The sequence below is a fragment of the Monodelphis domestica genome, chromosome 2, assembly GCF_027887165.1.
Source record: "Monodelphis domestica isolate mMonDom1 chromosome 2, mMonDom1.pri, whole genome shotgun sequence".
NCBI classification, from domain to species: Eukaryota; Metazoa; Chordata; class Mammalia; order Didelphimorphia; family Didelphidae; genus Monodelphis; species Monodelphis domestica.
The window spans coordinates 153,288,738-153,315,169 of record NC_077228.1 but is presented as its reverse complement, the minus strand read 5'-3'; the positions used below and the strand labels follow the sequence as shown (position 1 = coordinate 153,315,169).

General features: G+C 37.9%; 2 protein-coding genes and 1 long non-coding RNA gene across 6 annotated transcripts in view; 1 reads left to right on the top strand and 2 right to left on the bottom strand.

Annotated features, from left to right (window-relative positions):
• GNG4 (G protein subunit gamma 4) overlaps window positions 1-11,420 on the bottom strand; it is a 91,133-nt gene extending 79,713 nt beyond the window's left edge. The window contains exon 1 of the mRNA XM_007481582.3: window positions 10,957-11,420. The gene's annotated coding sequence lies outside the window, so the exon portion shown is untranslated. The remainder of the gene's footprint in view (window positions 1-10,956) is intronic.
• A 468-nt stretch (window positions 11,421-11,888) lies between these two features.
• LOC103095324 (uncharacterized) lies at window positions 11,889-17,819 on the top strand. The gene is made up of 2 exons (XR_461825.2): window positions 11,889-12,117; window positions 17,566-17,819. It is a non-coding gene; the product is annotated as an uncharacterized LOC103095324 (long non-coding RNA).
• Window positions 17,820-24,090: 6,271 nt separating this feature from the next.
• LYST (lysosomal trafficking regulator) overlaps window positions 24,091-26,432 on the bottom strand; it is a 248,382-nt gene continuing 246,040 nt past the window's right edge. For all 4 annotated transcript variants that reach the window (XM_056816097.1, XM_056816099.1, XM_056816098.1 and 1 more), the window contains 3 exons: window positions 26,089-26,245; window positions 25,782-25,853; window positions 24,091-24,379 (listed from right to left, as the gene is read on the bottom strand). In XM_056816097.1, the coding sequence (XP_056672075.1) occupies window positions 24,241-24,379; window positions 25,782-25,853; window positions 26,089-26,245 (368 nt within the window). In that variant the 3' untranslated portion in view covers window positions 24,091-24,240. The remainder of the gene's footprint in view (window positions 24,380-25,781; window positions 25,854-26,088; window positions 26,246-26,432) is intronic.

Sequence of the window (26,432 nt, the reverse complement as noted above, 5' to 3'; positions counted from 1 at the left end):
TTTGACTTTTTTTTTTAAACCCTTACCTTGTGTCTTGGAATCAGAAGAGTGGTAAGGGCTAGGCAATGGGGGTTAAGTGACTTGCCCAGGGTCACAAAGCTAGGAAGTGTCTCAGGTCAGATTTGAACCCAGGACCTCCCATTTCTAGGCCTGGCTCTCAATCCACTGAGCTACCCAGCTGCCCCCTCATTTGCCTTTTCAGTTGAAAAAAATTAAGCTACCAAGAGATTCATTGATCTCTCTCCAAAACATGTTAGTGGTGGAGTTAGAGATGGTGCCCATGTCTCCTTTCTATCTTTTACACAGCAGTTTTTCCTCCCTTACCATCACCCAACCTATATCCATGCATATACATATAGATGAACCCATTTGGATAGAGAATGACAAATTTCCCATGAGGCATCTAACGAAATTCAAATCTATTGAGAAAACTAAAAAGATAGCAATGAGATCTTTAAAAATTAGGACTTAAAAGTTGGGAGGGAGCTCAGAGATCATCATTCTAGTCCAATTTGTGGACAACTATTTCCCCAGGCAGAGTAGATATTCAAATTTCAGTGTTCTGCCAAATATTTAAAAACATGATTTAATACAGTCGTCTTAAGAGAGGTATGAGGAAGAGGGGGGAAGGACGAATCAGGCAAAAAGAATGATGGAATGAAGCAATGCAAGTGCAGGGGAAAAGAGCATGTAAAAGATTGTTAATATCTTAGCCTTGTGCCCCCTACCCCATGCCTAATGGCAAGGGTTGTTAAAGATATAAGATGCCATGTGTCATCTGGAAAATCATCAGCAGAGATAGATGGCAACTTGGCCTTCTGAAAAACCTGAACCCTCATCAGACTGTGAACTCCTTGAGATTATTTTTTTGTCTCTTTTTTTTTATCTCCAGCCCTTAGAGCAATGACTGACACATAGTAGGTGCTTAATCAATGTTTATTGACTGCTACCCTCATCCATCTACAAGTTTTTCTTCTGAAAGGAAAGAGCATGGAGACGTTATCAGACAGTTACACCAACTGAAACCTGCCCTTACATATAAACCCACACATTAAAGAGTAATAACTATGATTCCCTGTAAACAAGAAGAGGACAAAGGAGTCTTAAACAACAAGACTTACTGTGGATCTGGAAAGAATAAATCATTCAGGGACAGTGGGAGGGCTATGCCTGCTCTCTGGAGTTTTGACATCCAGAAAGTGTTCTCTTCTCCAGACTAAATTTCTCCAGGTTATTGATATGACCCTGGAATCTCTCAGTAGACCAAGCAACAGCCTCTTATTAAGCACTTATGCTGTGCTAGGTTTGGGCATATAAATTAAACAATGAAACAGTCTGTCTTCTGGAGCTTTTACTCTATGGGGGAAGCAACACATACTATAAAAAAAATAAATATTAAAAACATAAATAAAAATAAATGTACTATTGCAATAGTTAAGTGAGAGGTGATGAGGGTCTGAAGTAAGGTGTTGCCTTGTGAGTGGAGAGAAAGGTAAGGACTTGAGAGATTTCCTAGAGATATGATGACTGGAATGATTAGATTAGGAATACAATTGATTGGGTATGAGAGTGAGGAATCCAGGATGAGTCAAAGGCATTTGACACCACCTTTTCCTGAGATATTCTTTCCTTTCTGTGTTTTTGGGCATTGCTCTTTCCTGGTTCTCCTCCTTTGTGACTGCTCCTTTTCCATGTCTTCTTTCTCATCCCTCTTTTATTAGATCTTCATTTGAATCACACCCAATAACCACAAGTGTTCTCTGAAGGCTCTGTTCTGAGCCCTCTCATCTTTTTGTTCTGTACTATCACATGATGATCTCATCAAATCCTATGTGTTCAATTGTTATCCCTATTGGGGGGGGGGGGAAGGGGGGAAAGGGAGAGAAAGAGAGAGACAGATAGAGAGGGAGGGAGAGATATTGAGGGAAGGAGGGAGGGAGGAAGGGAGAGAGGGACAGAGAGAGAGAGGAGAGAGAGAGAGAGAGAGAGAGAGAGAGAGAGAGAGAGAGAGAGAGAGAGAGAGAGAGAGAGAGAGAGAGAGAGAGAGAGAGAGAGAGAGAGAGAGAGAGAGAGAGAGAGAGAGAGAGAGAGAGAGAGAGAGAGAGAGAGAGAGAGAGAGAGAGAGAGAGAGATTGAATGCATGAGATAGTTAAAGTTCCCTCTCACACTATATTAGGCCCCAATGCCAGGTTTGGGATATTTTCCAAACTCATCTATTTCCTCCTTCTGTTCAGGTGGTCTGATATCGGGTGAACATAGCACAGTATGATTAGTTAGAATTGACCAAATCCTGTTACTACAAATCCCATTATGGTGAAAATTTCTGCTTAATAATGAGAGGTATCAAAGATCCAGCTCCCTACATTCTTCACCACTATTCAATGCAACAAAGGAAACATTCTTTGGGGAGGAGTAATAAAATCTGGCTTATTCCTCAGTCTATGCATGTGTAAGCCTTGAGAAGAGGCTTTAAGTCTATTTATTGAAGCTGTGAAAGAGACTGAGGCATTCTATGGTAACACTGGCTGGGAAATACTATGTTGTAGAAAGAGTGATCATTTCAATCACCTGCAGGAAAGAGCAAAAGGAGATTTGATTATTAAGAATAACCCAAGGCAAGTGAAAGTAGGCTCCAATGGTCAGTAACAAAAAGCAAATGCAGTAACAAAAAGCAGATTGGCAGGAGTTTGTAGGATAATAGGAGTGAAGCTATTTTGAATTGTGAAAAAAAAGTGGGCATTTTGAGATGGGTTTCTGAGTGCCAAGAAGGTAGAAATCAGAATCATTATTTTGGAGCTGGAAAGAACCTTAGGGATAATCCAGTTCTTTCAATTTATTGAAAAGCAAACTGAGGCCCAGAGAGGTTAAGTAATTTGCCCAAGGTCACAAACGTAGTAAGTTTTAAATTAAGTATTGGGTCAGTGGCTTGATAAATACCCTCCATAAGAATCCCTGTTAGACTTGTTTCTATCAAGGGTTCTTGTTCTGAGATCTGTGAACTTGGTTTTTTAAAAAATATTTTGATAGTTACTAAAACATTATTGGTTTCCTTTGTAATCCTAGGAATTTTATTTTAAGCATTTACATTTTCCTGAAAAAGGGTCTCTACTTTCACCAAAGAGCTAAAAGATTCAGAACACACACACACACAAAGTGTTCAAGTCTCCTATTACTAGAGAAGTCAAGTGCAGAGACTGAATAATATGGTGACGTTACTGGTTGATACGTAATATTATGTTTCTCAAGGTTCTAGCCTAAGACATACCTTGTTTTTATTCTCCTTTACAACAATTTCCATATCCCCTCTTTCAACAACTTAGCTCAAAATTTACCTCCAGGAAACTAGTGCTGAGAACCCTATCCTACTTTGTTTCCTGTGTATTTGTGGCACCTTTGTTGGTGCTGTGCCTATCAAAATGCTTTGCAAAAGTTTAAAAACCCCATTTCTCTCAGTTTGTGTGCTATGCTAAACTGCATTACAGTATGTTTAAGTCTTCTGAATAGCATGCTGTGTATATAGTAGAGAGTTGGGGTATTTGGTGACTTATAGGTAAGATTACTACTATCATTATAAATGAGTTATATCCCGGGACAGTGAAGAAAAAACATTTTTTTCCAGTAAGACTGAAATGAGACTTGAAACCAGAGCATAATGTTGACTCCCCCTATCTTAAACTCTCTGGCTCTACTATGCAGAGTGTGACATGGCAGGTGCTCTGCCAGGTGCCAGGCTCCAATGCGGAGTGTGGTGTTCCAGCATCCTAATTTGAAGAACAGTTTCTTTAGTCTCTTCTTTAAAATGTTTCTTTTTTGTTGTTTTAATGTTCTCTTACTCCTCAACTGTGTTTATCAATCACCATTCCTGTTATTGTTTTTTTATTTTAGATGCTTACCTGTTAAAAGTATCTTGTTTTACTACTATTCTGTTGTGTGTGTATATATATATGTGTATGTGTATTTGTGTGTATATGCATGTCTCACCCTTTCTTAGAAATGAGAACAACTCCTTCATTGAAAAGAGTCCAACATGACAGACTAAAGTGAAAGGCATAATACTCCTATAATGCCATTTATTGGATTTGGGGACTGTTTCCCTTCATTCCCATCCATTTCTTTGATTTCCACTGGGATCAACAAATGATTTGCAAGACCCTAAGGGATGCTTGAAACATTTCTTTACTGCCTAGGGTCTCATCTAGCTTCTGGCAACAAAGGTCCATCCAGCCAACAGAGAAACCAGGGAAGAAGTAATATCCAGGAAGCATGAGAAGGAAAATATATCTTGTCCTCTAGAAAAGTAACATATTACTATCTGAAAATGGGAATAATTTGCTACTATCTGAGGTTTTCTGAGGCTTGGCTCAGTTTCTTTAGGGAACTCTTTGCTGCTTTGTCTCTTTAAAGTGTAACCAATCATTGGTTCCTTCTCTCTAGAACATGTTTATTTTTAAAGTGTTTTATTGATGATATTTTGTTCTTTGTATGTCATCATTACACCCCAGTTTCCATGCCTCCAAAGAATCCTCCCACATCACAAAGAGAAAGAGTTAGGCAACATAAAGAGACACATCAAAGTACCCAGAGTATGCTACTTCTTTACTGAGAGGAGGATATTATGTTTCATCATCATTGTTTTGGACTAAAAATTGATCATCATGAATTGTGGTATTTTTAGTGTTGTTTTGCTTCCTTTATTGTAGACATTATGTACACTGTTCTCTTGGTTCTGCTTTTGCTCTGTATCAGTGTATACTTGTCTTCTCAAGTTTCTCTGTTCCTCATGTCTGTTGTTTCTTACGGCATCATAATAGCCTATTCAGGTATCACAATTTTTTTTTAGTATAAGGAATTTAAAATAGTCTCTCTTTCTCCCTCCTTCCCTCCCTCCCTCCCCCCCTCCTATTATGTGCCCAGCACCATGTTGGACACTGGGAATTCTCAATGCTTAAATGCATCTTATAATTTTCATTGATTCAGAGAGTCCTTTCCAGTGATGCAGAATGCAACCCATCCATTTCTGTTCATTTTATCCAAGTCTTGTCTATGTTCTCCTAAGAGCTCACCACCTCCAACACAGTGGGGGCCTTCCTCCTTTTTTCCCTATGATTTCAAGAGTATCAGTGAAACACTTTGAATGCCCCCTTGTCTGCCTTCATTCTTGCCATATGATCCTTTCCATTTTCCCATCTTCCCCTTCTTATTATTTGATTCCTTGATGCTATCTTTTATTCTTATTCTTTTTTTTGGAGTTCCTCATGGACTGTGAGAAGATGGGATTAAATCTCCCCTGCCCATTTTTAGATCAGACAGGGTGAAGAAGATGGAAATATCAAAGTGGGAGGGGGTAGGAGGTATTAGAAGGGATTGGAGCTTATCCCATCAATGGGATACTAAGCAGATGTTAGATGGACACTTGTTGCTATAGGAAAGATTCCTGTTTAGGTACAGATTGATCTAGACACAAACACATTCAAACACAAAGGTGTATTTGAATTCTGAGATCACATAATTTTTTGATTCAGAATCAATGAATAGTTTCACCTAACTTCCCCCCCACCCCGCCCCCACAGAACCAATAGGTTCTATAGTGGGTGGTGGTCAGTAGGTTAATCTGTTGCTTTTATATGTAGGTATTATGTTAGGATTTGTGTTTCTTCAGGGCTTCTGGATTATGGATCAAATCATTAGAGTTGGAAAGGGCATGTTGACCAATCCCCTTGTCTTCCAGAGGGAAGTTCCTCTTTTCTTCAGAGGAAAATGGGGCCAAGAGAAGTTAAATGATTCATTTACTGTGACACAGGGAATGAACCAGAAATGAGATTCATTCTCAGATATTGACTTCAGATCCAGGTCTTTCACTGCATCATACTGCCTCTTTCAAAATCACAACACATTTTAGATTTAAAGCTCAAAAAACACTTCCTTTACAAAATAAAGTATTATTAACTCTATTTTACAAATGAGAAAATGAGGAAGGTTCTGAGAAGTTAAGCGACTTAGCCATGATCATAGGACTACTATGTGACTGGGGTAGACTCTGAACCTAGTCTTTTGACACCAGTCTCCATACTTTCTCCACTATGACATGGTCCTTCTTTCATTTGTTGTACTACTAGTTCTAGTTCTCTTAGGTTGTATCTTTAGCAATTTAGTATTTAGACGGATAAGTTGGAAAGAACAGCAATTTAGATAGTGAAGTAAAAGACTCTGAATCCGTGTCACATGAGGATTAATTGATGAAACTGGGGATATTTAGCTTAGAGAAAGAAGAATCAGGGAGAGCATAATGATAGTGGTCTTCTGGTATTTGAAGAATTTCCACATGGAAGAAGGATTAGGTTTAGTCTACTTGGTCACAGAGGGCAGAACCACGGATAATGAATGGAAGTTTCAAAGATACAAATTTAGACCTGATAAGTGAGGAAAAATTACCTAGCAATTATAGTTCTCTTTAAGTGGAACAGACTGATTTGGGAGGGGTTCCACATTACTGGAAGTCTTCAAACCGGCTAGATGACCACTTAGGCAATATGCTAGAATATTCTAAAAAAAAAACAAACCAAAACAAACAAACAAACAAAAACCCCAAGTCCTTGCCTTTCATCTTAGAAGGAATACTGTGTATGGTTTCAAGGCAGAAGAGAGGTAAAGGCTAGGCAATGGGGGTTAAATGATTTGCCCAGGGTCACACAACTGGGAAGTGTCTGAGGCCATATTGAACCCAGGACTTCCTCTCTCTAGGCCTGGCTCTCAATATACTAAGCCATCTGGTTGCCTCTCAATACCCAATCCAAGAGTACTAACTTTCTTTTGTGGGAATACATGGGACTAGGTAGCCACAGAGGACTTTTCTAACTCTAGAATTTGAAGATTTCATGAAATGAGGCCACTTGGAATCAAAGACTTTGGCTCCCTGCCAGGCTCTACCACTAAGTAGTTCTGTGCCTTTAATTTCTTTAACTTAAGCTCTATGAACCTCAGGTGATAGATAATACCTCACAGGGTGGTTGTTGTGAGGAACAAATGATATAATATGTGGAAATATTTTGTAAAATAAAACGTTTTACTAACCTAAAGTCTTTCTACAAGGATAGAATGCTGCGGCTGGAGTCAGGAGGGTTGGAGATCAAATCTAGCTTGATACTAGTTGTGTAACCTCTTGGCAAGTCATTTAATTTCTACTGGCCTTAGTTTCCCCAACTGCAAAATGGGGATCATAATAGCACCTACCTCTCAGGGTTGTTGTGAGGATCAAATGACATAGATATTTGTAAAGTGCTTTGCATAGTGACTGGCACATAGTAGGCACTTAATAAATGCATATTACCTTTTCCCAAATTGATTTTTATTACCATGGCTCTTTGATAGCTACAAGTAATTTTTATCTCCAAACCTTTCCTCATTTAAACCTTAAGACACACCCAAATTTCGATTCTAGAACTGGGAGCCCAGTCCCTCATAAGAACTGAATTCTACCCAAGGTCCTACCATTTTGCTAGCTCAGTTTCTACCTGGAAAAACGGCTAGCTAACACTGCTAGTTAACCCAGTTAAAGTTGTTTGGTAATTAGAATGGTTCATATACAAAGCTTAAATATTCTGAATTGGTTTCATTGGTGGTGTTTTTTTTTGTGGAGATGAAAGGGAAACATCTCAGCCATTTTCTTTGAAGCATTTGATTCTTTTAGTAGGTTGTTTTGTCTCTTTCCTTTGATTTGAGGAAAATGTATTTCCATTTCCCTTCTCATTATTTGTCTGGGATTGTTAGCTTTCTTTCACTTGGTTCAAACCACTTATCCCATTTCAGGGACATTATGCAAATTTCTGATACTATAATTTATCTTCCCTTTTCCTTCTTTATGCTTATTTAGTTCTTATGACTTTCAATTAAAATGCCCTTGCAAACCATAGTTGTATGAAGAATTTTTTTCTCCTGGATATAGATTTTTACATATTAATGGAGTTAATTTCATTTTCTGATCTGCAAAAAATGAATAAGTAATCTTTTTCACCTATTAGTTGAAATTGTTATTAGTGAATAACCAGAGCACATAAGAATATCAAATGAAACAGATAATGTGTAAGATTGGATTAATAGTACATGCCTTACAACAGCATTATGAAAACTGAGCAGCTAATAGAAAAGCGCAATCTATAAATGTGCATTTCATGCCCTAAGATTTTTATATATATATAAGTATATATATATATATATATATACACACACACACACACACATATATAAAAACAAGGATTCATGAATTCTCTCTCAGCCATTTAACTATATTACTCAATAAGTAATTGGTTAGAAAGAGGTAGAAGTGGTAGGGTGTCATGTATAACACATTCTCAAAGTCTTGTGTATTTTTCTGTGTTTGAGAGTCCTTGATGCACTGGTGGTTCTCAAATCATATGGTCAAAGTCCATTGTTGAGAAAACCCTTCTCCAGTGACAAATAAGCAAAACAGTGTCCCTTAATTCTCCTACACGTGACCTCTTTTTCTCTTTTTGTCTTAGAAGGCAGATAGGTAGCACTAGGTTTAGAATCAAGAAGCTGAGTTTAAATTTGACCTCTGACTCTTACTTCGTGTGTGAGAGAACCTGGGTGAGTCATGTAACTGTCCTTTGCCTCAGTTTTCTCAACTGCAAAATGGGGACAATAACCACCTATCCTGCAGAGCTCTTATGAACACCAAATAAGATAGTATTTGTAAATGGTGCTTGCTATATAGTTGGTACTATATATAGATTTTTATCCCTTTTTTTTCTAGGAAGAATCTATGATTTGAGAAAGATGGTAGGCTTTTAATATTTTTTTAAATTCTTCAAAAAGAAGGTCTGAGGATATGGAAGAAGAATTTTCTCTAGTTTCTCCACCAAAAGCTTCGAAAATAAGTGGTAAGCTCAGAAAACAAATCCCCAGAAAAAATTGAGGGGAATTTTCTTGATGCATTCCCAAGCTAACTAGTTCTGGCTAAGCTAGCCAGAAAGCCTAGGATCTTGCTATAGGTTTCCACTGGAGCATTGTGCTTTTAAGGAGCAGGAGGTATGGAGCTGTATATGGGCTTGAAGGAGGATACTGTTAAAGGTATCCCTAAAAAGTCATTTTACTTTAACAATCCATGGTGAAGCAACTGGATATTTATACTACACAACAAATCATGCACTATATATACATTAATCTTAGTATTTATTAGCTGCTATTTTTCCAAGATAGATAATTTTTAGTTTTATAAGATATAAAAGATAACAACATTATTAATAACATGCTATATTGGACAAATAAAATTAAATAATTAATCAATTAAGTACTTTATATTTATTATCTCAGTCTTTCCACAAGAAAGCCTTGACATAAACAGGACCAGCTAGTTTAAAAAAATAGGGAAATAGGCATCCACAAGAACCAGTGTCAGAACCTATTCTTGACTCCACCTCATTTGCCTACCAGTCTAATGCATTCTTCCTTCAAGATTTTGCTCTATGTAGGAAGCATCATTCCTTACTTATGAATAACTAATCCAACTGACACATTTTGGTAGACAAAAGCAAGCACAGCCTAGTAGCCTGATGTCCTGTCTGAAACTGACTCTTAGTTTTCTGTACCATATGCAGTCCTGGGTGGTCAAAGTATGCACATGAACACAGAGACATTTTAACAGCTTAAGTAGAGGTTAAGATTAAGTGTACTGATGCTCAACTTTATTACTCAAACTTTAACATCCATAAGTTTCTTTACAACTAAACTGAGAATATAGTACTCTGAAAATAAAGAAATTCATGTCCAGGAAGGTGTGACGGTGTCCATAGCCTTATATATATGTCCATGCCTCTATCACCTTTATAACTACTGCTGAGATTATTTGGAAAACAAAATCCCAACCGTTTTAATTCTGCTGGGTACAAGGAGACTGCAAACTCATTTCTGTTCAGCACCAGTCCTAGGGACAGAGACGCCATAAGCCAAATCCCCTTTTCATCAATTGATAAAAATTGTCACATCTTATGTGAGTTCTAAAAGAGCTAGGAAGAAAAGTCGAGTTTCTACAGGTATTTATAATATTCATTTATCAGTTTAAAATACAAATAACCATTCAATACATTTCCATTTGATAAACCTCTTCAGATGGGGAAAAAATGTCTTAGCTCTGCCAACAGCAAATGATCAATGACCTACATATAGAGAAAGGGGTCTCCAAGTAATATTCTCTGGCTGAGAAGTAGCAGAGATTTTTCCAAAAAAATTTTTTTCTTCCACGCATTCTCAGTGCTTTCCCCCACAATTTTCAAATATGCTCCTGTGCCATATAATTTGGATTTCCTAAGAGCTATGTATTTTAGCTGGGAGTTGGGGAAAGGGGAGTGTTTGGCAAAGAGAAACATTAAGAACAATACATTTTTCAGTGCTGGGCAAATAGAAGGCTTCTTATCTTCTGCCAGTACCAAGATGTGAATTACACACACACATACATACACACACACACAAATGTATATATTTACGCATACTATCAATGAAATGCATGTTTATTTTACCCTAAAAGCATGCCAGCTTGTCTAACTAGTTAAGACAACGCTTTTCTGAAAATATAAAACATCTCTCCCTTCCACCCCCATGTTTTCATTATGTCTGTCGGGCGACAAAAGAACTAGAGATCATTTCTGTAGTTTCAAAGACATAAACACTTTTCCGGTTGGAGTTTTTCTTTTGTTCTTGGCTTGCTCATCCTCCCTTAGCTTGATCACCATCCCCCCACATAAAAACTCGGAAAAGGTTTCGCGTTTCTTTTTAAAATTACATGTATTCATGCTTTGCCGATCTCAGAGCTCCTATAATTTAGCTGGGAGGATCTCCTCATCTCTCTAATACCGATTACCGGGGCTCCAGATAGTATCCGACCTCCGGTCCCCTCCCCAAATCTATACCTTGCCCCCAGAACATGCTGCTGCCTCAACTTACCCGGTGCCAGGCACCTGGGGCTGCTGGAGAGCACTAGGAGTGAGGGGAGACGCTCACGCTAGGGCTTTGTCTCCCAAACAGATCACTAGGGTGGTGGCCAGACACTGTGGCATCGCTCTTCATTTGGAAGTGGGGATCAGCAAGCAGCAGCTACAGCAGCAGCAGCAGTGGCGGCAGCAGCAGCGGCGGCAACAGCATCACTGCAACAGTAGAGGTGGGAGGCGCGCAGGCTGGATGCAGCCGAGCCTCCCCTGACACATAATGAGAGGCAGGCAGACCCAGAGACAGAGCAGGAGCGGATCGGCAGCTCCCGGGCTCCAATAACGCCTCAGCCTCTAATGGATTCACTATGGAAACGCGCACGCCCTTCGCACCCCGACCCTCCCTCTAGCAGCCCCACCCCCAAGGCCGTATCTGCCGCCTCCGCGGCTCCGGCCCCGCTCTCAAAGAGTTCCCCCAGCCCCGTCCCTGCAGCGCGCCGCCCACGCGCCTCCTGAGGCCAGGGGCCAGGGAGGGAGGCTAGGGAAAGGGGTGTGTGTGTGTGCGTGCGTGCATACTGCTGTGACCCTCTTTATTGTCGTCGCCCCCACTCCACCCAGTACCCCTAAAACGATCTTTACGAGTAATCACCCTAACATTGGGGACTCTCTCCGTTCCTCTCCAATATCCAGTCGCCTCTCATGTTTCCCAAGGCTTGGTCATGAAATAGGGAGAGATGTAACCTTCTACCACCCCCACCCCTTTTTGGCTTCTTTAGTCCAGGATGGTCGCACCCACTGTGCGGCAGGGTCTTTGCCTTTCTCTAGAGGAGCTGGGGAGGGGATGGGGGGGGGGGGAAGAAAAGGAGCCAGGGGGGAAATCCCGCCTGCTGCTTACGTCAGGTGGTGCGTCACCCGGGGCTCCCGCACTGAAGTCTCCGCGTTCTCCGCGCGGAACGCACGTGCCCCGGGTTCCCGGGCAGGCGGCCTTGAAAACCAGGCCTCCAGAGGGGGCGGGGTGGGGAACTGGAGTGGTTCGGGGGCGCCTGCCTTATTCTCGCCCGTCTGGTTTGTTGGCTCGGGGCACATCCAAACCTCGTCTACTTCCATCCTCCGCCAACGAACAACTAGAGGGAATCTTTGAGTGTTGAATACGTCGTCCTTCGGGTGCCTCGCAACACTCGTAATTATAATTAAGGCAGGATAAGGTTACAGGAAGTAGAAAGGGGGAGGTGTACCTGAACCTGTGGGGGGGGGGGGGAATAAAGGGTTAACTCATGTGCTCAGCCAACCCAGGCCCTTTCTTTATGGAGCTGTGAAGGCAGGAGAGCTCTGGCTGCACTAGGGAGAGAGGAGATCTGGGAGGGGACTCAGATAGGGTACCTGGCGCCTCAATTCCAAGAAAGGCGGCGAGTAATACGGAGCGTGAGGAGGAGTTGTAGTTTTTGTGGCTGGAAATTCACAAATGAATGCTACTGGAGAACGGATCGTTTTGGGGAGAATGGTCAACCTTAGCCTCTGACTTAAAGCAGATGCTATTTAATGCTTCCTGCTTGTATACTTGTTTATTATTATTTTTTCAGCTAGAAACAGCTCAAGGATGGTGCCTTTTCCTTTTCTGGGGGCCTGGGGTTTAGATGTAGAATGTGCTCATTAAGAAACACAAAAGCAATTTACAAATTTCAACAAATTATCCGTTTTGGAGGGAAAAAAAACCCTCAGTAGTTTGAAATCCTTTGTATAAGACCTTAAGGCTGATGATTAGAAAATATTTTTGGGAAGCCTTTTCTTCACCCATTCCCATCTCTCCTACCCTAGCAACCACCTTTAAATGTCAGAGCACTTGTTTCTGAAATATCTGCTTTTCATTGATTTGACATTTGCCCCAGACAAATGCATCTTAGTCGAGTCTAGAATCCTAATAAGATTCACAAGGTCAGAAAGATCCACCTGAGACCCAGAAACATCTAACATGGATGCTTTCAGGTCTCTCTGATACCTATTGTGACAAGAGAATCACTTTAAAAGACTGATATATATTAATTTAAGGTCGCCAAGGAATTCAGCTATGTAATTCCTAAATGAAAACTCAAGTCAGCCGTCAACCTTTTATGGAGTTTAATTACAATAGGAGGAAGAAAGGAATTAGAGATAGAGAGAGAGAAAAAGGGAGAGAAGGGAATAGGGCTTAAATACCCCTTCTGTTTAGGCTGGGCCAAAAGGCCCAAGCCCTTAGATAGCTGAGGCAAAGAAAAGAGATCAGTCCCTATTACTCACTTGACCAAAATGGAGAAACAGTCTCAGAGACCCCCACCTTCAGCTTCCTTCAGAGCAAGCTTCTCAGAGCACACGGCAGCCACTCCGGCCAACTCCTCAACCACCCCCCTCGAGCCTTCCGACCCCCCTATCCTTAAGGAAACCCTCCAAGTTGCCTCCCCTCCGTTCTCACATCTACCAATCACTGTCCATCAATTTCCCTGTGCCAATGGAGGCTCTAGCTTAACCCAGGACTGCCCAGAGGTCTCTGGCTTTGCACATGTCTGTTGAAGGTCATATTTTCAAATAATTAAATCTTTGATCCTTTGCTACAGCCCTTTCTAAATCTTGTTAACCTGAGTAGGGTAGAGATTGGAATAATTAAATTTTGATCTAGGCTGCAGCCCTTACTCAATCCTGTTAGGACTGAATAGGGTGGAGATTGATTCCAAGTATCTCCATTGTATCAATTCTAAAATCAATCATGACTCAAAGAAATTCCTGTTCTATGCTTAAGCATAGGTCAAAGTCCTTTCCATTGTTCAGCAAAGGGTTTCTGTCCTAAAGTAATCTTAAGAAGGGAAGAGAAGGAACCTCCCATGCCAATGGGGTTCCCATTCCAATAGTCAAGACCCACTATCAATAGGAAATTTTTCAAGTATGAAATTTCCCAATGGTGAAATTTCCAACATTTATAAGTCTAAGAAATTTTGAGGTTTACACTATGTGAGACAGAGAAATAAATTTGCCTAAAGAAACCACATGGCACAAGGCAGTGACATTTTTGACTGCACATCAAGGAAATTCATACATAATCTGTATTCAAAAGTCAGTCAACAAGCATTTAGTAGGTATTTACTAGGCACTACTTATTTTGCTTGGAGATCAGGATCCAAGGAAAAGTAAAAAATGAGGTCCCTTCTCTTAAGGAGCTCACTTCCTAGTGGGGGAAGCAACAGGAAGATAATTATGCCGATGACATAGATAATATGGAAATGATCATTGAAAGCAACATCATGGTGGGCTTTGGGAGTTGCAGAGGGGGGGTAGTAGAGGACTAGAAAGGGTCTTCTGAAGGTGGAATTTGAGTGGAATCTTGACTGAAGCCAGAGAATTGGAGGTGAGGAAGAAAAACCTTTCAGGCAGGATGAACAGCTATTTTAGCAGCGGTGGAGGGGATGGATTAGGGGGGAAAGTACTGAAATAGTCCAAGAGGTGCTGAGGATTGGTACTAGGAAGGTGGCTGTGGGCGCAGAGGAGACACAGGAGTGATGTTGTGAGGGAAGAAAGGACAAGATTTGACAAGAGAATGGATATGTTTGCTGAGGGAAGGGTGACATAGAGATTTTGAGTCTAGAAGACTAAAAGGATAATGGTATCCGTAACAATGATAGGATCAAGGTAAACTTTGTGCTATTTCTAGATCTGAAAGACACCTATTGGACAATGGATGATTTTGGTATAGGGGACATTAGGGAACAGAATTCCAGGCTTTTGATATTTTCCTAGTTTATGGTATAGTTCAAGGGTGATTCAAAATGGCAAAGCATTTTGCTAGGTGGAGTGATTTTACTACATGTAATAATGTTAAATTTTCTAGACTCAGGGAAATCCTATTTGGTTTTGAGAAATATTTAGTGAGTGATGATTTCTCTTGATGTTCAACTTGTGTGTAGTCCTAAATAAAGCCACAAGAAAAGGCATTTTGTCTTTCAATGAAATATACAAAAAACCATAGTAATCTTGTGAAAGGACCTGTTACCTACACCTTTACCAACCCATAGTTTTAATTTGTACATCCTTTTAAGGATCTTCCAGATTTTTTGTGATAGACTAAAACTATAATTTTAAAATTCAGCAGAGGACTAGCAAAATAGATTTTCTTCAAGGAAAGGTTTTTTTTCATAGTTGAAGTTTCTCAAGGTTTGAAGAACAAAACAAAGGCAGAAATTTCTAACAATAGATATCTTTGGGTGGGAGAAGTATATTGACAAAGGGTCCCCTGAGGGGTGGGTTTGGGATGTGGCCTAGTATGGAGACTAGTAAAATATAATCTGAGGGGCAGCTAGGTGGCTCAGTGACAGTCAGGACTGGAGATGGGAGGTCCTGGGTTCAAATTTGATCATAGACACTTCCTACCTTTGTGATCTTGAACAAGTCATTTAACCCCAATTTTCTAGCTATTGCTGCTCTTCTTCCTTGGAACCAATACTAAGTATTGTTTCTAAGAAAGAAGGAGAGGGGTTTTTGGGAAAAAAGTATAATCTGGAATTTGTTCCAGGATGTATATTTCCCAGGTGTAGGGATGAAGGGGAGGTCATATATGAGTAGAATCATTTAACTAAGAATTACTGAGGGTTATTATATGCCAGGCATTATGATAGTCCCTGCTTTTAAGGAGTTAATAGTCTCACAGAGGTGACATAAAAATTAAATATCTATATATTTAAATCTATATATAGATATAGCTACATATTAAAAAGAATTGGAAGGCACTAGCATTAAGGGGATCAGTAAAGGTTTCAAATAGAAAATGGGATTTTGATTTGTACTGAAGGGAGCCAGAGAAACTAAGAGGTAGAGATAAGTGAGGAAAGAACACCAGCCATGGGGGAAAGCCGGTGAATATGCTCAGAACTGTGAGATGGAGCATTTTCTTTTGTTGGGAGGAATGTGCCACTGAGTGTGTAAGTTGGGTTAGACAAAGGACATAGGAGGAGGAAGGCATCAGAGTGATGAGGAGAAAAGGAAACTCCATGAATGGCATCTTTTTTTTCAGTGAAATATAAGTCAAGGTCTTCAGGGAGAGGGCTGGAGGAGGTGAAAACTTTACAAAAGTGATTGTAGCAAGTCACATAGGGACATAACAAAATTGCCTTGTTGCAGTGAGTACCCCATTGGGATTGTGTTAACATAAATTTGTAGTGGACCAAGTCAGCCCAGTTTAGAGATTTTCTCTAGTTTTATTCAGCAGCTTTTGAGAAGTAAATGCAGTGGCTGAAGAGAATAATTCAAGGTTGAGGTTTAGCAAGGCAGGATAAATGAGCAAAGGACTGGAGAGGAGGGCAGTGAGGAATTGACTGGATTCCCCAAGAGTTGAGGACAAGAAGGGAAGGAGCCAGTGCAAAGATGGTAGCCTAGAAAAGAACTGAGAATTTAAGGGATAGGAGGTCCTGGTGAGGATAAGGAGCTTGGTTTGGGATGGAAGGGCAGAAGGGAAGGTGGAATAATTATACAAATAGATTATAGGAATTTCACTGTTCATGAACATGGAAATGAACCATTTGTGATGGTGAGATCAAGGGTATAACTATCCCTGTGGGAAGCTGCCATGGGGTAGAAGAGTAGGTCATGGGACAAGTGGGAGGTAAGGGGGTTCCTTTACTATGTTCCCTACTATGAGGGAAGAAGTTGGGGAGGGAAAACCAGGCACTGAACTCCATGAGGGAAAAAGCAGGAGTGTCCTTGAGATTAATAGACAACACAGCAGAATTTTGATTTGGATTCAGTAAATACCAAAAACCCCCCAAATATTACTGTGTGATTGTGGTAGAGTGAAAGTCTGGAAGTAGCAAGGGGGAAGCAGAAACAATGGCTTCTTGCCTATTTTTGACCAGGGTGTTGGGGAATGATTGAAGTACAAATAGTGCTGAAGGCATGATTAGAAAGTAACAAGAATGGACTAGAAAGCAACAAAATGTAAAAATATAAGCACATGTGTCAGAACTCCTATACATAAATGTCCTCTGAAATAGTCACTTTAGGGAGAATGCCATTTTTTATTTTTAAACCCTTACCTTCCGTCTTGGAATCAATACTGTGTATTGGTTCCAAGGCAGAAGAGTGGTAAGGGCTAGGCAATGGGGGTTAAGTGACTTGCCCAGGTTCACACAGCTAGGAAGTGGCTGAGGCCGGATTTGAACCTAGGAATTCATCTCTAGACCTGGTTCTCAATCAACTGAGCTACCCAGCTGCCCCAGGATGCCATTTTTAAAATATCATTTTTGCAACTTTCTGATGGAAAGTAATTTCCTTGGCACTTCACTGGGTATATACACTGTTTATAATGACATACACACAAATCTCATTACTTTATTATATATATATATATGTATATAAACAATAATTGTATTACCCATTTTAATCACTCACCTTGTTTACCAAATTTGACCCAAAGATTAATTGTGGCTGTTTCCATAAATATTTGTCTTCAAACATGTCTCTGCTGAGAAGGTTTAGAAGAATGTGCTCTGAAAGCTCTTTCAAGAAAGATATTTAAAAACAAATCTGAGTTGTGGGAGCGTCACTGGAATAAGTATAGGTTTTCTTATTTTAAAAACTGATATTACTTGTACTTTTCCTTTGTCCCTTCCAGATCTTTCCCTTATAATGACGACTACAACAAGGAGAAAAACCAGTCTGGCAAAACTAAAACTGAAAAAAATGACGTCTATGAGCAGCCTTCTAAGGTGTTTATTTTAGAGAACAATCTTTATTTGAGTATACAAAATCTAAAATTATCACATCTAATTATCTAAATAATCCCACAACTTTGTGATTTAAAATATATTTAGGATGTCTTTAGATCTAAAAGGAAAAACATTGAATAAATTCTCTCTCTCTCTCTCATACTCTTTTCTTTTGTCTTAGAATTAATACTGTGTATTGGTACCAAGGCAGAAAAGTGGTTAAGGGCTAGGCAATGGGGGTTAAGTGACTTGCCCAGGGTAATGTAGCAAGAAAGTATCTGAGGTCAGAATTGAACCCAGCCTTCCTAAGTCTCTGGGCCTCTCAATCCAAAGCCATTTAGCTGCTCCTCCAAATACTTTTTCAATGAATCGAATAGAATGAATTTTTATGAGTAATTTGTACTATTTTTCTTAAGTGAAAATCGTTCGCTATCTCCTGGGATTTTTTAACTGGTACAGTTATGGCAGAAGAATGCTGAGAAACAGTTGTGTGAAGATCAGTCAAATATCAGGATCAAGGTGGCTTTTTAAAAGGAAAGGTATTTTAAGAAGTCCATGTGGTCACAAAGAGTCAGACATGACTGGACAACTGAACAAAATTTAAAAAAGAAATGAGTTTAAGAGGCAATGTCATCAACAATTGGCTCTGTCAATTAAAGTTGAAAGGAATATTAATAATTAATCTGTTCTTTCTCCTACAACTTCAAGCATGAAAGTAATCATTAAGTATTATCCTCAGATAGGAAGGATAAATATTATATATAGATGCACGTATTTAGGTATGTGGGTCATCCAGGATCATATACTTATTTCAGAATACACAGAAGGGGTTTAATTCTTAGTTGTGATGAAGCTGGTACATGGATAAGTAGAAGATAATGTTTTTACTTAATTGTAATAAAATGTCCTAAGAGACCATGGGGAGAAGAGTGAATTAATCATTAATTTGCTTGGGTAACGACATTAAAAAACAATTATGTCAAAATTATTATTAATAACTCAAAGGAGGTGGGTAGCCTTCTGTTTAATGCTTAAAATTGGGCTGAGAGTTTACAAAGTTACTTAAAACAAAATTACAGTAGTCTTGAAACAAAACAAAGATTTAAATTTTCTCCTATTCTGAATGTTGTAAAAGGATGACTGGTTTAATTTGCTTTGGAATAGCGAACCAAACTTCATCAGAAAACAATATTTTCCAAATAGATTTCTCATCAACTTTGTTCATGAACAAAATAACAAGTTCAGCACTTGAGGAGCATTATGTCCCCATCTCAAATTATCTTCTCTTCATTTTGGCCTCCAAGGATACATTCTATTATTTAATATCTCTCAAACAGCCGAGTTGCTGGTCTCATGTCCCCAAAGTGATAGGATTTATTATTTGTTAATACAATACAAAATTAATACAAAAGAAAATACAATACACAACTAAGTTGATACAGTGATGTTGCTTTCACAACGTGGTATCGAATGACATCATTTAATTGCAGATGTAACTATTCTTTTGCTTGTGCAGTTTAAAATTAGATAAGCTACTTTTTAGCAAATGTCTGGATAGTGCTAAATGTTTATTATAGTACCCTCCCCCATGAAATTTACTAGGGAAAAGCATAAAGTCTTTTATTTGTGTTAAAACAAACCTAATTGCATTAAATATAGTGTGAGGGAGTTAATGGTTCACAGGTTTTGCTGAGAATAAGCTCGATAAGAATTGGCAATTTGATGCCAGCCCCAAAATTTAACAATCTCTGGCAGCATGAAGAAAGGAATGTATACTGACCAGAAAGAGGAAGGAATGCCTCTCTGCCTGGCTATTATACCACAGCTAAAGTACTGTGTTCAAGAGAACATTTTTAAAAGAATATTGACAAACTGAAGGGCATCCTCGAGAGGGAAAAGACTTGAAATCATGCTATATTGGTTGAAGAACTGGGGGATGCTTAGATTGAAGGAAAATTAAAAGCGTTAGGAGGCTATATTCTAGGGATGGGGGCTAGTCCTGGGATTTCACTGGCGTCAGGGAGTTCCTGGTAAGGAACCCGCGGAATGTCTTAGGCAACCAGAACCAGATTAAAATATCATTGGGAAATATTTGACATAAGAGAATGCTAATTGGTTATTTTTTTAAGTCAATATGCAACACATAGGCAATCAGTTTCTATTTGAGACCTTAGGTGACTTGTCTCAGGTCAAACAGCCAATGTGTGTTAGGAAAGAAATTTAAAACTACATCTTCCTGGCTCTGAGGCCAGCTTTCTCATCTACTATGCCGTGGTATTTCTTAAGAGACGAGAAGAGTAGCTTCAATACTACATTTGAAGAGTTATGTGGGAGAGGATAGGTTTAGGCTGTCTCCAAGGGACATACGCTTGCTTTACCAGGGGGTCTTCAAGCTGAAGCTGGAGAGGATTTCTAATTAGATATGGGTTGGTTCATTTGACCTCTGAAAAATTCTGCCATGCTGACCTTTTGTGATTTATGGGTGAGCCTAAACTGTGCCTTGTTTTCCTTTATTCCTATGTTGCAAATTTAGATTAGGGGTGGGGGTACCGGAGTAGATACTCCTCTTCCTCTTTCCAACAACCCTTTCAGTTATGATTTTTAGTGATGGTTAAAGGATTTTTAGACTTTTTTCATTAATAATGCAGAAGTTATTCCAAAATAAGATATATATGTTAAATAGAGATAGTATACCTATCTAAGAAGTGGGATGGGTAAGAAGGTACCTATTTATTTTTAAATTTAATTTATTTAATGAAATATTAGATCTATTCTATATGTAAGGCACTGTACAATGTGCTATACAATGGCCTTGGTATCTGTGGGGACCTTGGTTTAAAAGATAATTTAGAACTCCAGTAGTTAAAAACATTTTTTAAATTAAATTTTTTTTCCAGATTACATGTTGATATGATTTTCAACAGAGCTCCAGTGGTTTCACCTTCTAGCACCTATCCTTTAAATAGAATTAGGAAGTTCTTTACATTTTACTTCTCTATATACAGGACTTGTAATAATCTTTCTCTTTCTAGTCAACATTCTCTTTATCTTTATGAGCTATTTTACCCAACTAAAGGGAAACAAATGTCTAGATCCTCAAGGGCACAGGTAATTTATTGTTTACCTATGTATCTTCTGTGCCTAGCAGAGTAGTAAAAGCTGGAAGAGAAAGCTAACTTGTTGGAGGACATTCAGATTCCAAAAGAGTCTTGACAGGTTGTGATGTGGGTCAAATTTAAAAAATAAAATGAAAATGGATAAATCTAAAGTTTTATAATTTGATGAAAAAAGAAAGCTTCATAAGTACAAAAAAGAAGAACGAATGGCTAGACATCATTTTATTTGGGAAAGACCTGATCTATCAAATCAATATGAGCCAACAATGTGGGAAGACAGCTACAAAGTAAATGCAATCCATCTTATACTCCACGGAGAGGCACAGCCTTCAGGAGGAGGGAGGTGACAATTCTGCTGTCCTCTGCCTTGGTCAGCCACATATGCAGTAAACTCTTCAGCTGTGGACACCACAATTTAGGAAGGAGACTGATAGGTCAAAGAGAACTCAGAGGAAGATGGCAGCTGGGCCAGTAAAGGGCCTCAAGATTGTGAGACATAAAGATGGGCTGAAAGAAGGATGAAGTATTTAGTCTGGAGGGGACAAGTCTTAGGGCAGACAGGATGGCTATCTTCAGATATCTTTCTTCATACTTTAGCCTTGTTCTGCTTAGTCCAAGGGGAAGAACGGAGAGCAATGAAGAGATATCACAAAGGGAAGAATTTAGACTTGATGTCAGGAAAGAAATATCTATCAATGAGACGTATTCTCAAAGGGTTGCCTTGGAAATATAGTGAGTTTCCCTTCACTGGAGAAACCTAGTAAAGGCTAAATGACCACTCCTTGGGCGTAGAGTAGAGAGGATTCTCTTTAGCTGTGAGCTCTAGTTCACAAATTTAAGTAAAGTTCTAAGGCCCTTTTAGCTCATATTTGGAGACATGCAGATAATAGGCATTCAAGAAATATTGTAAGCTGAATGAATGAGATCTACTGAAGAAGTTGGCCTCTGTTTTGCAAGTGTATATGTACTTATGTGTATACATATACATAAAATATACAAAAGTCAGATAAGATTTTTGATGGTAGTTGGACTAAAAAGAGTGTAATCTATGCTTGAGACCTCTTGAAGAATTCAGGAAATGGACACAGACTAATGAGTATACAAGATTGCAATTGATAAATGAAAACCACTATTTTATGTACCAACCTGACTCAGTGGGTCTTTTATGGATGATGGTGGATGAGGTGTAGTCTAAGTTGTCAGGAAGATTTATAGACTGCAGCATATATTACCAAATTCCACAATATGTTATTTGATCTTGAAACTGCTGTCCCTACTATTTTGAAGTTTAGAAATTTAAGTCTCAAAATACCTCCTAAGCTCCAGATTAAAAAAAAAGAGCAAAAAAAGTTACTTTCTCAAAGTAAGATCAATTAGTAATAGACATAAAAGCAGAATTTAAATTGGCACAAAATATATAAATTATAATAGAGCCCTGTACATTTACATTTTGTGAAGAATGAGTCTTTCCTCTGTTTTTTTAATCAAATTTATTCCTCAATAGAGGTGGCAGTGTATACAAAGACAATAGAGCATATGGTTATTTACAAATTTTTTTTGCTACAACATGCACATGTTATTATGAAATATTTTAACATACTAACAAGTTCCATGCTGAATAAATACTCATCCCAAAGATTTATGTTTTTACATAAAAATGTAATATTGCACTCTTATGAAGACCAGTTATTTTGCATATATTTTTGTTAGGCCATTTTCTTAAAAAATAAGACTGAGCAATATCCCTATTACTCATAGGGGAGCAACTCATAGTCCTCAGTCAAAAAAGAGAGCCAGACAATATTTATAATTTTTAAGCAAAGCTTTTCACCACCATGAATTGGAATAACCTCATCTCTGCTGTGTTTGGACCGCAAAGGTAGCAACATTTAGACTGTGCCAGCTTATTTAATATACTTACAAGTTTATGCAATTTAAAACAAATGCATATGTAGCCATTTTCTTATCTCTCTAGTATACATATATACATACACACACACATATATATATATTTTTCAAGGCAGAGAATATGGAATTACATTTTACATATATCTTTTAGTAGAATATTTAAGAAAGTCTGGGAATTACAAAAGTAATTTTGTAAACATAATACCATACAAACTGAATTTTCATAGCAAATGCACGTTATTCATGGGCAGGAATGCATACCTTTATCATATGATAAGAGATTATTGAGCTTACTGTACACTGGTTGCAAAGCCAATAAAACAGCACCTCAAGTAAGTAAAAATGAATTATTATTTTATGGTAGCTAGAGAATAGTCTAAAATTTTTATGACTTAGTCTCAAAGTATGTGAAATTGCCGAGATATATGTTTAAGCTATTATAGTTTTTCCTGAAGAAGAAAAATATGCAACTGATCTTTCTTCCTAAGTAAGACAAGTTGTTCATTGTTAAAGCAGCTGGAGATGCTCTTAACTCTCTAAATGGTAAGTGGTAGAAATCTTGGGCAAGATCAACTTAACAGAAATAGAATATATAATGCTCCCTTTAAGAATTCTATGCCTTTGCCTCTGATTTTTTAAAAAGACAAAGGCCACTCTTTTACAATGTTGTTTTTGAAAAATGCCACCTTTATAGAATAAATTCCCTATAGGTATTATATCATTAACATCTATTCAAACTTTCTGCACAGAGTACAGTTCTCATTCCAGATTATTAAATAATTTATGTACTCCACTTTTTAGGGATTAAAAACATAACTGTTGTACATTGTTGAACCTTAAGATGTCAGCCAGGGATATGCTACAAAAGCCAGTGTTACATATTTTCAGTATTATTTCATGAAGATACCAGAATTCCTGTTTGTGGCTGCTGAAAGATAATCATTCTACTTCAAGCTAAGAAGGCAAGTGGCAAAAACGACCTAAGGGTGAGATTCAGAAGTACTTCAATTTGAGTATTCAGACACTCCATAAAATGCTTGGTGCAAAAGGCACCTACTGAATAATTTGCTTCTCAAAGAAAGCATGAATTGAGTCCTGAATTTATTCTATTTTGGGCTGTTATTCCAGTATAGAACAGAATAGAATCTGTTCTAATCCTATATACATTGTGACAATCACATTATAAATATGTAGTTAATTTAAATGTTATTGGCACTTTTAGGAAGAAAAGAAAAAAGGGAACCTAGTGTTTTGGGGAATGCCTCATTTAAAAAAAAAGATGGTTAAACATAGAATTGTGATTTATGATGCGGCATCTGAAACTCATTAGGGCATTCTGATACAACTCTGGATTTAACTACACGCTTAAGAACAAATATCTCCTTTCATGACTATGATGATTCATAATTTGGTGAAGACATATGTAGATTTAATAATCATTTAGACTTTTTGTTCTAGTTACCCATTTGTTTGGGTTCAGTCTGCTCAAGTCAGTACGATGAATGGATCCAGTTTGTACTTAAAGTGCTTTTAGAGAACTCAAGAGATTTCTCACAGTCAGCCTGCTGCATAGCTACTAAGGAATGAATAGAACATGGGTTGTTTCAAGCGTTGCTGGTCCTTGCGACACCAGGCAATTACGGTTCCATCACTATTTGCTGTGTACAAATGATGGCCATCACAGGAAAATGTAAGGCTATAAAAAAGCAAACAAGAAATCCAGTGTTTCTGATACAGTTCTAAAACTCAATGACCAATTCATGATAACAATCATGTTGAGACTATATTTCAAGGCCTAAAGATGTTACTGGAAATAAGTTAAATTCTTTTTTTCAAAGAACAAAATCAGAAATGAAATGAAACTCACTGGTTTAAATAGGAAGCTCCCAATATGGTTTAATTTATTTAAAAAACGTATATTATTTATTTCATTATTTCCCAATTACATGTATATTTTTTAAAACAATCAGTTAAAAAAATTTTAGCTCCAAATTTTCTCCCTTCCGCTTGCCTCTTCTCCACTTCTTGAGAAGGCAAGCAATTTGATTTGATTATACATATGAAGTCATGAAAAACATTTCCATTCTAACATGGTTTAATTTATCACTTCATTGGAGTATAGTATTTTCACAGGCTTCTGGATTAAACAAAAAAAAAAGCAAAACAAAAAACTTTAGGTTCTGTCTTAGAATCAATACTAAGTATTGGTTCTAAGTTAGAAGGAACGATAAAGACTATGCAACTGAGGTTAATTGACTTGCCCAGGGTCACACAGTTAGGAAGTGACTGAAGTAAAATTTGAACCCAGAACCTCCCATCTACAGGCTTGGCTCTTTATGCATTGAGCCACTTAGGTGCCTTGTGAAGTAGACTTTAATTGTATGACTTGGTAAACAACTAAGGAGCAAGGGAACCATTGTGTCTCCCCACTTTGCTTGTATTTATTATGTTATCTTAAAAAACACTACAAAACTAGAAATCCCGAATGTCAAAGCAATGGTTCCCTTTATAAAAATTATATATAATATATATGTCTATATACTTATAAACACATACATATATGTATGTGTTATATGATTGTACATCAATACTTGTTTTTTTTTAATTCCTGAGACAAGGGAGAAATGCTATTAAAGTTACTAGTTGCCAAAACTTTATACATTAAAGGAGACATTAGTACTGAAAAGGACTTTTAAAAATGAAAAGTAAAATCACATTTCCAATTAGATTTTTTCTGGCTGCTTATTGGTCTTTTCAATTATGTTCCCATATGGATAGCAATATTATCAATAATCAAACAAGGGAAAAATTCATTTCTATAGATCAAAAACCATTTTTGTCATGAGCTTATCATGTACTACAGTATGGGAAAATGGTTCAGATTTTAAAGTTCAAGAAGCCAGGAATTATGTCCTTCTCTATATAGAACACAGTCATATTCAACAAGATGTGTGTATAGACATATACAGTCACACATATTTTTAAATGTTTATTTTAACCATAACCTATATCTAAGTATATCTTTATCCAAATATAGCATTTGTTTTATAAAAACAAAATTGCATTGCTGATGGTGAAGAAAGAAAGGAAAATTTTACCTGACAATAGGTTTATTTGATTTAGGAAAGGTAATTTCCCGAACAGGCTTTAAATCCCATGTACTCCATAACCTGAAGAACAATTAATCTCCAATTAACATACATATTCAAAGGAGCATGTTATAACTAAAATACAAATGAACAATCCGCAGCCAAGACATTGTACATTTTAAAAAAGATTTTAATTTTTAAAAGATTTTAAGATCTGTACACATAAATATATCTTGACAAAAAAAAAATAACATTTAGAACTGGAATGTATTTGAGAAAGGTGGAAAAAAACCCAAAAGGCTCCAAACTGTCTTACCTTACAATTCCATTTTCTAGTCCTCCTGCAATTACATTGATAGATATACCTTCAGGCTGGTTTGAGAAAGCAACAGAGCAAATGATTTCCCTGCAGTGGACATGTCCAACAAGATCACCATTTACTGTCCAAAGTCTGAGATCACTACCTCCCCCAACTGAAATATAAAAAAATTAACAAATCCATAAAATGCAAAATTAGAGGCTACCTTTGCTAGAAACATCACTAGTGAGAAATCCATTCACTTTGCTGGTAAATTCATGAATTCATAATCTTCATAGAAGACTAAATTATATTATACAAATAATAAATTCCTTTTGCTGTTTTTAAATGTAGAGATATAG